At 46.8% G+C, this 12,987-nt stretch overlaps 1 protein-coding gene across 1 annotated transcript in view; it reads right to left on the bottom strand.

Annotated features, from left to right (window-relative positions):
• LOC141156637 (receptor-type tyrosine-protein phosphatase beta-like) overlaps positions 1-8,610 on the bottom strand; it is a 190,934-nt gene extending 182,324 nt beyond the window's left edge. The window contains exons 1-5 of the mRNA XM_073642826.1: positions 8,517-8,610; positions 8,008-8,265; positions 6,991-7,251; positions 6,818-6,883; positions 6,441-6,701 (exon numbers count right to left, since the gene is read on the bottom strand). Of these exons, the coding sequence (XP_073498927.1) occupies positions 6,441-6,701; positions 6,818-6,883; positions 6,991-7,251; positions 8,008-8,265; positions 8,517-8,610 (940 nt within the window). The remainder of the gene's footprint in view (positions 1-6,440; positions 6,702-6,817; positions 6,884-6,990; positions 7,252-8,007; positions 8,266-8,516) is intronic.
• Positions 8,611-12,987: the final 4,377 nt, after the last annotated feature.

Here is a 12,987-nt window from a genome sequence, read left to right as displayed (position 1 = left end):
CCCTGTCCCTTCTGCGCTGCCTCGCTCTCTGCTCTGGCAGTCTCGCTCTGCTTTGACCCTTTGCTCGCTACTCCGGCAGTCTCGCTCTGCTCTGACCCTTTGCTCGCTGCTCCAGCAGTCTCGCTCTGCTCTGACCCTTTGCTCGCTGCTCCGGCAGTCTCGCTCTGCTCTGACCCTTTGCTCGCTGCTCCGGCAGTCTCGCTCTGCTCTGACCCTTTGCTCGCTGCTCCGGCAGTCTCGCTCTGCTCTGACCCTTTGCTCGCTGCTCCGGCAGTCTCGCTCTGCTCTGACCCTTTTCCGGCAGTCTCGCTCTGCTCTGACCCTTTGCTCGCTGCTCCGGCAGTCTCGCTCTGCTCTGACCCTTTGCTCGCTGCTCCGGCAGTCTCGCTCTGCTCTGACCCTTTGCTCGCTGCTCCGGCAGTCTCGCTTTGCTCTGACCCTTTGCTCGCTGCTCCGGCAGTCTCGCTCTGCTCTGACCCTTTGCTCGCTGCTCCGGCAGTCTCGTCCTGCTCTACTCTTGCTCACCGCTCCAGGCGGCCTTGTCCTGCTCTACTCTTGCTCACCGCTCCAGGCGGCCTCGTCCTGCTCTACTCTTGCTCACCGCTCCAGGCGGCCTCGTCCTTCTCTACTCTCGCTCACTGCTCCAGGCGGCCTCGTCCTGCTCTACTCTCGCTCACCGCTCCAGGCGGCCTCGTCCTGCTCTACTCTCGCTCACCGCTCCAGGCGGCCTCGTCCTGCTATACTCTCGCTCACCGCTCTAGGCGGCCTCGTCCTGCTCTACTCTCGCTCACCGCTCCAGGCGGCCTCGTCCTGCTCTACCCTCGCTCACCGCTCTAGGCGGCCTCGTCTTGCCCTGCTCTCGCTCACCGCTCTAGGCGGTCTCGTCTTGCCCTGCTCTCGCTCACCACTCTGGGCGGCCTCACTCTGCTGTGTTTGTCCGCCACATGTGTGGTTCTGTTTCTGAGTCCCAGTGTGTACTGGGTCCTATCCCGCCTGTGTTCCTACCTGCTAGTGCCTCCCTGTCTGCACTCTAGCCGTGCTTGCCTGTACCCCCCTGCCAGCATACCCGCCTGCCTGCATACCAGTCATGCTCGCCAGCATCCACCCATCAGTATTCCAGCCGTGTCTGCCTATACCCACCAGTCGGTGTGCCAGCCTAACCTGCCTGTTCCAGTATTCCCCTGTGTGGGTCAACAGCCGTGTCCGGGGTCTGACCTGGAGTAGCACCTGGTCCCTCTGCCCGATTCCTCCCTGGTGCACTGGCGTCGTATGCCGTTGTGCGAACTTGGTCGGATCGGGCAGATACTTAGTTACGCCCCTCCAGGCACTCTCCGGTTCATGGCACAGTGGAATCACTACATATACACGCACACGATGCTCAGCCCGGGTGTGTGCATTACACCTTCCAAGCAAAAGCTGCCAAAAATAAGGACGGAGGAACTTTCAATAATTGCAACACAGCCCACGGTCACCCTGGTGGTATAGTGGTGGTGGAAGCTGAGGATAATGAGAAGAGCATAAAACAGCCGAAATGAGGAAGCGTATACCCATGTGTGGGTGTGAAGCGGTGCATGTGAATACACCTCCCGAAATAACACAGTGGATTTGACTTTATGTTACTCTGCTGTCATTTGGTGGTGATGAGAAATCTGGCCCAATCCAGTCCTTGTTCATTTTGATAAGGGTCAGCTTGTCAGCATTGTCAGTTGACAGGCAAGTGCGCTTATCAGTTATAATTCCCCCAGCGGCACTAAAAACACGCTCCGATAACACACTAGTGGCAGGGCAGGCCAGGACCTCCAAGGCGTACAGAGCGAGTTCATTCCAAGTGTCCAGCTTGGATACCCAATAATTAAAAGGCACAGAGGAATCACGGAGGACGCTGGTACGGTCGGCAAGGTACTCCCTCACCATCTTTTGAAACTTTCCACTCCTTGTGAGAGTACCCCGCGCCTCAGGGTCTGTCCGAAGGGAGGGTCTGAGAAAACTGTCCCAGAACGTTGACAGTGTTCCCCTGCCTCTGCTGGATTGGAGTTGCGTCTCTCTCGCATGTACGCCTTGGTTGGGCAACGAACTGTGACCTCTGCCGCTAGCGTGTTCAGATGGGAATTTTTTTAACAGTTCTGCAGGAAGGGCCTTCTGGTACTGCCCCATTTTTGTAGACCTCTCCACCTCAGGAATAAGAGAGTGAAAGTTCTCCTTGTAGCGGGGGTCTAAAAGTGTCACCAACCAGTAATGACTGTCACCCAACATTTTGACAACGCGAGGGTCACGGTTAAGGCAGCGTAACATAAAGTCAGCCATGTGTGCCAGACTGGTAACGGGCAAGACTTCCGTGTCCTCACCAAGATGACGACTGACCATGCTCTCCTTCTCCTCCTCCTCCTCCTCCCCCCTGTCCTCAGGCCACCCACGCTGAACCGACGGTATGACAGTTGTACAGGTACTACCGTCTACAGCGCATGATACAAGCTCCTGTTCTTCCTCCTCCTCCTCCTCCTCTCCCTCATTGTCCCCCAATGCACGTTGGGATGAGATGAGGCTGGGCTGTGTGTAATCGACCGCTACGGCTTCTTGATCCATCTCATCATACTCTGGCTGCAATGCCTCCTCTTTAATTCTCTGCAGAGAGCGTTGCAAAAGACAGGCAAGTGGAATGCTGACGCTAATCATGGGGTCATCGCCACTCACCATCTTGGTGGACTCCTCAAAGTTTGTCAAGATGGTACATATGTCAGACATCCAGGTCCACTCCAGAGGTCTTATGTGTGGAGTCTGACCTGAATATCGATGGCCTTGTTGTAGCTGGTACTCCACAACTGCTCTCTTCTGCTCACAAATCCTTTGCAACATGTGGAGGGTAGAGTTCCAACATGTGGGGACATCACACACCAGTCGGTGTGACAGAAGCAGCAAACGCTACTGCAACACAGCAAGGGCGGCAGAAACTGTAGCCGACTTGCGAAAATGAGCTGACAGGCGGCGTACTTTGACGAGCAGATCTGGCAACTCGGGGTACGATTTAAGAAACCGCTGAACCACGAGGTTAAGCACATGAGCCAGGCATGGTACGTGTGTGATCTCGCCTCGCATCAGAGCCACCACCAGGTTACGGCCATTGTGACACACGACCATGCCTGGATATAGGTTCAGCGGTCTCAGCCACAGATCTGCCTGCTCTTTCACAGCTGTCCACAACTCACAAGCAGTGTGAGGTTTCTCACCTAAGCTTATGAGTTTCAGCACAGCCTGTTGCCTCTTGGCGGAGGCAGTACTGCAGTGCTTCCAGCTTGTAACTGATGTGGTGATATCTGAGATGGAGGCTGAACATGAAGAGGAGGAGGAGTAGGATGCGCAGGAGCTGTACACTGTGGGGGCAACTCTGACTGACATAGGGCCCGCAATCCTCAGTGTGGGGAGGATGTGTTCCGTCCCAAGGTCCGACTGGGTCCCCGTTTATACTATGTTTACCCAGTGTGCCAGTGAAGGATTCCGTCTCCACCAGCCTAAAAGGCAGCATTTCCAACGCAAGCAGTCATGAAATGTGCGAATTTAGAACTGTGGCCTGTGGGGCGTCGGCTGCGAATTTCCGCTTTCGTTCAAAGGTCTGGGATATGGACAATTGAAAGCTGCGGTGGGACGTGGACGTTGATGCTGTTTCTTGAGAAACTGGCAGAACAAGTGAAGACTGAGAGGAGGGGGCATCTTTGCATGCAGTATGGACAGGGGATTGCCTTGCACACACAACAGGGGGTTCTATTGCACGCACAACAGCGGAAGAAGCAGTGGTGACACCCGCTGACACTAATCGTGGACCCTGGGGTTCACCCCACAAAGTCGGGTGCTTTGCTGCCACGTGCCTGATCATGCTGGTGGTGGTCAGGCTGGTAGTTTTGTCACCCCTGCTGATGCTGGCATGGCAGGTGGTACAAATGGCCTTTTTGATGTTATCCGCAGAGTCTTTAAAAAAATTCCAGACTCTGGAAGACCTAAAGGTTGTACTGGCAACGTCCCTCGTGTTGGTGTTATGGGGAACTGTTGCCTGCCTTCTGTGTGCGGCCACCACACTGCTTCTTCCTGCCTGTTGGGGTACTCTGCCTCCCTCACCCTGTGTGCTGCTGGCCTCGCTCTGCATGTCCTCCTGCCACGTTGGGTCAGTTACTAGATTATCCACCACCTCCTCCTCTTCCACTTGCGCACCACGATCCTCCTCCTCACTTCCTGGCAATTGTGTCTCGTCATCATCCAGCTCTTGTGACAAATTGCCAGCGTCGACTTCCTGTGGCCGTGGCTGTTTAAATATTTGGGCATCGCTACATGGGATCTCCTCTTCCACCACTTCAAGCGGAGCAGGCGAGGGGCACAAATCTGGAAATGGACCAGTGAACAGCTCTTCAGAGTGTCCAAGTGTGGGATCAGTTGCTGTCTGATGACACTCGGCATGGTGGGAGGAAGGGGCATCAGGGTGAGGAGGAGTATGCGGTCGAGACTCACGGCTACTAAGAGTTGACCATGTGGAAGACAGACCGGAGGTGGTGGTGCCCAGGTAACTGGAAGTATTATCTGCTATCCAATTAATAACCTGTTCACACTGATCAGTTCGCAATACTGGTGTTGTTCTGTGCTTCTCTAGTAATTTGGTCAAGAAGTGGGAGCGAGAAGATGTGGCTGTTGGCTGTGGCACATTTTCACCTTGGCCACGGCCCCGTCCTCTGCACACACCATCACCAGAACGTCCAGTTCCACGTCCCTTGCCACGCGCCTTGCCCATTGTAAAGGAAGTAAAATAGCTTACACTCGCACTATCAATGGAAAAAGGGTAACAAAAAGGAGATTAGAACCGTGGAAGAGGAAAACTACAGTTCTATTTCTCTGGCCTACACCCGACTCTTTTAAACAATCTGAACAATCAGGGAGAAACTATTACTGTTTTTCTTTACGGAAAAAATGTGAAAAGCAGGATAATACAGAGATTTGACCCGTGGAACTGCAAAACCACACTTCTATTTCTCGGGCCTACACCAGACTATTTTCAACAGATATATTTGTGTCTGAAAAATCAGGGAGACACTATTAGTTTTTCTTTATGGCAAAAAATGCCAAAAGCAGGATAATACAGAGATTTGACCCGTGGAACTGCAAAACCACACTTCTATTTCTCTGGCCTACACTAGACTATTTTCAACAGATATATTTGTGTCTGAAAAATCAGGGAGACGCTATTAGGTTTTTTTTATGGCAAAAAATGCCAAAAGCAGGATAATAGAGATTTTTTACCGAGGAACAGCGAAACCACAGTTAGAATTTACTGGTGTATACCAGACTTTTTTAAATATATATATTTGCGGCTGAACAGTGAGCGACACACTCAAACTGTTTTTTTTTAGATACAAATGGCCCAAAAGTGGATAATACATTGGTTTGAACCGTGGAACTGCAAAACCACACTTCTGTTTCTCTAGCCTACACCAGACTATTTTCAACAGATATATTTGTGTCTGAAAAATCAGAGACACACTTTTTTTTTGGGGGGGGGGGACACCAAAAGGTTAATAAGACGGGTATTTGTACAGTGTGAAGCCAGCCTGCCTGCCTGCCTGATATCTGGGATGGATATTAGTCCTGAGAAGGACTGTTTGTTTGATCGGGCAGCCTTTACAGACCCTACACTAACTATTTCGCAGTATATATATCTCTCCCTAAATCAGCAGCGCTGTCCCTACACTGTCTGATCCTAGCCGACTGTGTCCACGATGGCGGCGCCCGGTTTTAAATACTCGAGGTGACGCTGTGCGGCCAGCCAATCACTGTAATGCCCACAAACAACATGGCTGCGGCATTACAGTGACTGGCTGGCAATCCCTGCATGTTCATTGGCTCTGTAAAGAGCGGCAAACATGCAGGGCGGAGACCCGAGCTCCCGCCCGAGTAACCCGGAAATGATCGGTGCTCGCCGAACATCCTGAGTAGCGTGATGCTCCGGCGAGAACCGAGCAGAGTCGAGCATGCTCGCTCAACACTAGTTAACAGTGTAAATACTGAGTCTTTGCTTAAATTGATGTATTTATCAATAAAAGTTTGAAAATATATTAAATGCTTTTCATTTTACTTCAATAACCATAGATGCATCCGACTAAAAGATCTAAAAGCAGTGAAGCAGAAAACTGTGAAAACCAAAATTTGTGTCAGTCTCAAAACCTTTGTCCATGACTGTAGATGCTGCCTAGTATAGAAAGTGGTTTCAGTCTGGCATTTAATATATATGACTCTGACATTATTAGCTCCAAGACTCCAACCAAGCACTGTGTAGTAAATAAGTATTGAGAATAGGGTTGCTAAAAAATTTGATTCCTGGATGTAAATCAAAGACATGTAGTTGAGTTTATACCTTATAAATGCCCCATACAATCCATATAAAGATTGAATGACATCCCACATACCTGTGTGAAAGGTAATGGCCGAGCTTACAGTACTGCTGCATAACTTTCCAGCTGCAAGAATAGTTGCCTGATATACAAGCCCACATGACAATTGGGTAAAGTTACAAGACGAGTTGATTGTGTTGCAGTAATATTGCTCCATCTGAGGCCCGGTGATCACTGCAGTGTAATTTTCAGCTCCAGCTACAATAGTCCAAGATACGATTGCAAAATCAGATTCGCAGTCAACCTTAGCTTGTAGCTCAGTCGGCACACAAGGTACTAAAAAAAAGAGAATAATCAGTAGATTTGTAGTCATAAGTAGAATTATACATTTTACCAATTCTGCCAGGAAACCAAACAATTTGCATGGTGCCCCACATTATCAAGGTTCCTACTCTGGACAGTATTCTTGTGAGACGAGAAAATAGATTGGATGTTTGATCGGGAAGCATGAGGAATATCTGCAACATGAAAGAACTGGACATGGCAGCGGTTACCTCATTGATGTCTGTGGAACTAAATAGCCAAGTTATTAAGCTATACAACTCCATTGATTGAGTGTGATCACCTGCATAGAGCCGAGCTGGGGAGCTGGGTGCACTCTGACATTCACTGCTGAAAGCTGTCACCGTCACGTTGTAGCTCCATCCACACTGCAAACCCGTGATTTCACAGACCGTATCTGTACTATTACACTCAAAGCGTTCTTCTCCAACTGACATCAAACTGGATACATATCTCAGGGCCCCAGGGGCTTCATCCCAGGTTACAAGGGTTGAGTGATTTAAGCAATTGAAGTTGGAGACCACATTCTGCGGTTGGCAAGGACCTATAATAATGGATATTCATAGGATATATAAAATGGATTATCCATGGTAAAAGTCATCATTAAAAGGAATCTAACACAAGGTTTCTGCCACCTAATCTTAGGTCAGGATAATTCAGAGGCAGAGACCTAGTGATGTGTTACTTACTGGGCTGCTTGCTGTAGTTTTGATAAAATCACAGTTTTATCAGCAGGAGATTATCACTTTAAGGCCATGGCCCCACTATCAGTATTTGGTCAGTATTCAGTCAGTATTTTTTCACAGGAGTGGGAGCCAAAACCAGGTGAGGAACAATCAGAGAAAAGGTATAATAGAAACAAGTCACCAATTCTGCATTTATCACCCACTCCTGGTTTTGGCTCCCACTCCTGAGAAAAAATACTGACTGAAAACTGACCAAATACTGATAGTGGGGCCATGGCCTAAGACTATAAAACCTGCAGCCATTTAGTCCTCCATATTCATGTGCCCTGTATAACCCCACCACCACCACTGATTTGCAGATTTCTGCCTATGCACAGTGTACACAGAAAGCTGCCAATCAGTGGTGTGGGCGGGGTTATACAGAACTCAACATTCAGAGAACTGCTAGATCTGCAGCAGAGAAAACAGTGGTGTTATCAAATCTACTACAAGCAGCCCAGTAACTGATACATCGCTGGAATCAGGGTTTCTTCCCCTACAATATACCAATCTCAGATGGGGAGCAAAAACCTGGTGACAGATTCCCTTTAAAAACATAGCTTATTCAGTGTTACCAGATGTCAGTGTAACCGGGGCAGATGGCAGACCACTGCACTGCTTGCTGATGGCAGTCACCGTCGCACTGTATGTCTGACCACATTTTAACTCATTGATTACACATGCAGTATCTTCTGTTTGACAGGAATAAAAGTCTTTTTGACCAGTCACATTGGCGACATATCTGATGGCACCAGATGTTTGACTCCAGGACAGGGCAACAGAATTGTTGTAGCAGATGAGTTTGGGCACTTCTTGTACTGGAACACAGGGAGCTGAAAAAGAGAACAATATGATATGTATTTAGTATCCAAATAATACTCTCCTATAGAAGAGCTGTCAGCCCTCCAGACGTGTCTGCTATATAAAATACAAGCATTCCCCATAACATAAACAATATGAAAGTATCTGCAGTGTGCCGTTTCTCTGTCACTCCTCATGTAAATGTATGAATGAATTGATAATTAGGGATAACCGTTCCCCTTATCAGTGGGGTGTGTCCCTACACGATAAGCACGAAGCTTACCAGCTCCGGTACATTGGCTGTGAAGATCCTCGGCACAGAAAGTAGGACCCTGCTTGGCTCGAGATGCAGACAAAGCAAAGAAAGGTTTAGCCATTCAGATATAAAACGTCACCAATTTATTAGTACAGCATAAAAGCAGCTTAAAAATATTGCATCAAGGCAAAAACCGACGCATTTCGGACATAGAACTGTTCTTAGTTAGGGTAAGGACAGTTCTGTGTCCGAATCACATCAGATTTTGCCTTGATACAATATTTTTTATGTGCCTGGAACTTTTTATGCTGTGCTAATAAATCGGTGAAGTTTTATATCCGACTGGATACCTTCATTTGCTGCATCCCTACACCCCTCAAGCAATGCAGACAATAAGGACCCACTCTACTGACAAAGAAAAATTGTAAGACGACAGATACTTTTGAACCCCTTTCCACCGAAGACTGATTTTATCTTCCTGACAGAGCCCCATTTTTAAATCTGACATGTGTCCCTTATCAAAACAACAGCAAGCAACCAGGGAAGTGACACATCACTGGAATCAGGGTCTCTGCCTCTACATTATTCTGGTGACAGTTAAAAATCACTTGTGATTTCCCTGCTTACAAAGTAACAATGATTAATTAGTTAATACTAAACTATTGAGAACTTACCAGTTGCAAATTCAACAGGTGCACTGGGCTTACTACTGCTGGCCTCATTGTTTGCCGTAACGGTAACCAGGTATAATTCTCCACATGTCAAGTCAGAAAAGTCACAGGATGTATTTGTGGAGTTACACACAGATTTTTCTCCATTTGTCCCAATTGCTTCAGATTGGTAACTGTCGGCACCCGAACTTATGTTCCATGAAACAGTGACTACATTACTTGTACAATCCAGCGCTGTGACTACATTCTGGAGAGAGCAAGGAGCTGAAAGAAGAACAGAATACATTAGTAATGTAATGATACGTTTAAAGAGTGTTCCCTAATACTGTCAGGTCCGACATATACATAAGAAGATTAACAACATGTAGGTGTTTAAGTGTCGTATTCCAGACTTGTCCTTAAGGCCACGGCCCCACTATCAGTATTCAGTCAGTATTCGGTCAGTATTTTTTCTCAGGAGTGGGAGCCAAAACCAGGAGTGGGTGATAAATGCAGAATTGGTGACTTGTTTCTATTATACGTTTTCTCTGATTGTTCTTCACCTGGATTTGGCTCCCACTCCTGGGAAAAAATACTGACCGAATACTGACCAAATACTGATAGTGGGGCCGTGGCCAAATACTGATAGTGGGGCCGTGCCCTAATACTAGAAGTTGAAAGCAGGCGCCACCTGAAAACGAATTAAAGGGAGCCTGAAAGCAGGAACCCCCATAATGTGCTGTATCAGCCTCCTAATAACGGCTGTTTTCGTGTCTTTATTATGAATAAGTATTTAAGTCAGGGGCATTTATAGGCACTTAGATCTGGGGCCTGTGCCACTGATCAGAAGTGCACTGCCCCGAATCTCAGGCTTTTTTTTCAATAAACTTTATTTGTAAAAAGAGCCATGCACACATGCAGGATGTGCCTAAGGGCTCGTTCACACTGGCGTATATTCTCTCATGCAAGAGAATTGAGCCGATTCTGCTAATGACATTCAGCTCAAACTCTGTCAGAATTTGAGCCGAGTGTCATCTTAGTGTGATCTGATTCTCTTCCATGAGACAATCACAGCACAGGTGCAGAGAAGATGGAGAACTTCATTTCTCCATCTTCTCCATTGTCTGTACATTGGACTGCACTTGGATGACATCTGAGTGCAGACTGATGATTCACACACAACCATAATCTTGTATAGGAGTGTGTGATCCAGATATTGGAGCAACTTACAGCATGCTGAATTGGCATGAGAAAATAAAAGCAGATCTGCACAGCCCTATAGAATAACACGGCTGAGTGCTTTCGGATAAAATACTGCATAGCACTCAGCCGTGGTGGTATACGCTCGTGTGAGCGAGCCCTAAGGCCATGTGCACACGTTCAGTATTTGCTCAGTATTTTACCTCAGTATTTATAAGCCAAAACCAGGAGAGGAACAGTCGGAGGTAAAGCATAATAGAAACACGTCACCACTTCTGTATCTATCACCCACTCCTGGTTTTGGCTTACAGATACTGATATCAAATACTGACCAATTCCTCACTGTGGCCCAGCCCCGCGGGTGCGTGCATATGATTAGCTGTGTATCCTCCTGCCCGCTCCCTGCTCCTCCTCTTCGGCGCCAGTTACAAGAGAAATGTCCCCGTCTAGTTGCAGAGCGAGTGCCTGTGTCACCAAGGGGTAAAGGGAAGAGGTGAGCGGGGCCAGGTATGTAAGCGTGCTGAGGAGAGGGGAAACACCACTGAGAAGATGGGAGACGGGAGAAACCACTGAGAAGAGGGGAGATATACGTCAGTCATGAGGAGAGCGGAGTGGCCTAACATTACGGAGGAGAGGGGAGAAACCTTACAGCAATTTCCCCTCTGTGGATACTATTCACACACAAGAGCCCTCTCACTCCTGTAATGTTCCCAGTAGCTCAGCAGTCCGAACAGGGGAAGTGTGCAGGGCTGACAGGAGGGCTCCTCAGGCTGCTGATGCCTAAGTACACAATCCTATGATGAAGAAAAGAGTGATTATGTGTGTGTATATGTATGTATATATATTATATATATACACTACCGTTCAAAAGTTTGGGTCACCCAGACAATTTTGTGTTTTCCATGAAAACTCATACTTTTATTTATCAAATGAGTTGCAAAATGAATAGAAAATATAGTCCAGACAGTGACAAGGTTAGAAATAATGATTTTTATTAGAATAATTTTCTCCTTCAAACTTTGCTTTCGTCACAGAATGCTCCTTTGCAGCAATTCCAGCATTGCAGATCTTTTGCATTCTAGCTGTTAATTTGCTGAGGTAATCTTGAGAAATTTCACCCCATCTTCATGAAGACCCTCCCACAAGTTGGGTTGGCTTGATGGGCACTTTTTGCGTACCATAGGGTCAATCTGCTCCCACAACAGCTCAATGGGGTTGAGATCTGGTGACTGTGCTGGCCACTCCATTACAGATAGAATACCAGCTGCCTGCTTCTTCCCTAAATAGTTCATGCATAATTTGGAGGTGTGCTTTGGGTCATTCTCCTCTTGTAGGATGAAATTGGCTCCAATCAAGCGCTGTCCACAGGGTATGGCATGGCGTTGCAAAATGGAGTGATAGCCTTCCTTATTCAAAATCCCATTTACCTTGTACAAATCTCCCACTTTACCAGCACCAAAGCAACCCCAGACCATCACATTACCTCCACCATGCTTGACAGATGGCGTCAGGCACTCTTCCAGCATCTTTTCAGCTGTTCTGCGTCTCACAAATGTTCTTCTGTGTGATCCAAACACCTCAAACTTTGATTCGTCTGTCCATAAAACTTTTTTCCAATCTTCCTCTGTCCAATGTCTGTGTTCTTTTGCCCATATTAATCTTTTCCTTTTATTAGCCAGTCTCAGATATGGCTTTTTCTTTGCCACTTTGCCCTGAAGGCCAGCATCCCGGAGTCGCCTCTTCACTGTAGACGTTGACTCTGGCGTTTTGCGTGTACTATTTAACGAAGCTGCCAGTTGAGGAGCTGTGAGGCGTCGATTTCTCAAACTAGAGACTCTAATGTACTTGTCTTGCTGCTCAGTTGTGCAGCGGGGCCTCCCACTTCTCTTTCTACTCTGGTTAGAGCCTGTTTGTGCTCTCCTCTGAAGGGAGTAGAACACACCGTTGTAGGAAATCTTCAGTTTCTTGGCAATTTCTCGCATGGAATAGCCTTCATTTCTAAGAACAAGAATAGACTGTTGAGTTTCACATGCAAGTTCTCTTTTTCTGGCCATTTTGAGAGTTTCATAGAACAAACAAATGTAATGCTCCAGATTCTCAACTAGCTCAAAGGAAGGTCAATTTTATAGCTTCTCAAATCAGCCAAACCGTTTTCAGCTGGGCTAACATACTTGTGCAAGGGTTTTCTAGGGTTTTCTAAACATCCATTAGCCTTCTTACACAGTTAGCAAACACAATGTACCATTAAAACATTGGAGTGGTGGTTGTTGGAAATGGGCCCCTATACACCTATGTATATATTGAAAAAAAAAACAAGACATTTGCAGCTAGAATAGTAATTTAATACATTAACAATGTATAGAGTGTATTTCTGATTCATTTAATGTTAGCTTCATTGAAAAAAAATGTGCTTTTCTTTCAAAAATAATGAAATTCCTAAATGACCCCAAACTTTTGAACGGTAGTGTGTATATATATATATATATATATATATATATATATATATATATATAAATATTTTTTTTTTAATATATATATATATACTGTACATATATATGCGTATATATACATATACACTGTGACAAAGTCGCTGGCAATGTACTGGAGGGGAGATATGTATCACTGAGGTTGTTAGCTTCAGTGATATG

The sequence above is a fragment of the Phyllobates terribilis genome, unplaced genomic scaffold, assembly GCF_046119375.1.
Source record: "Phyllobates terribilis strain yellow unplaced genomic scaffold, ASM4611937v1 Scaffold_8__6_contigs__length_399053987, whole genome shotgun sequence".
Lineage (NCBI taxonomy): Eukaryota > Metazoa > Chordata > Amphibia > Anura > Dendrobatidae > Phyllobates > Phyllobates terribilis.
The sequence above is the reverse complement of the archived record's forward strand: the minus strand, read 5'-3'. Positions and strand labels throughout refer to the sequence as shown.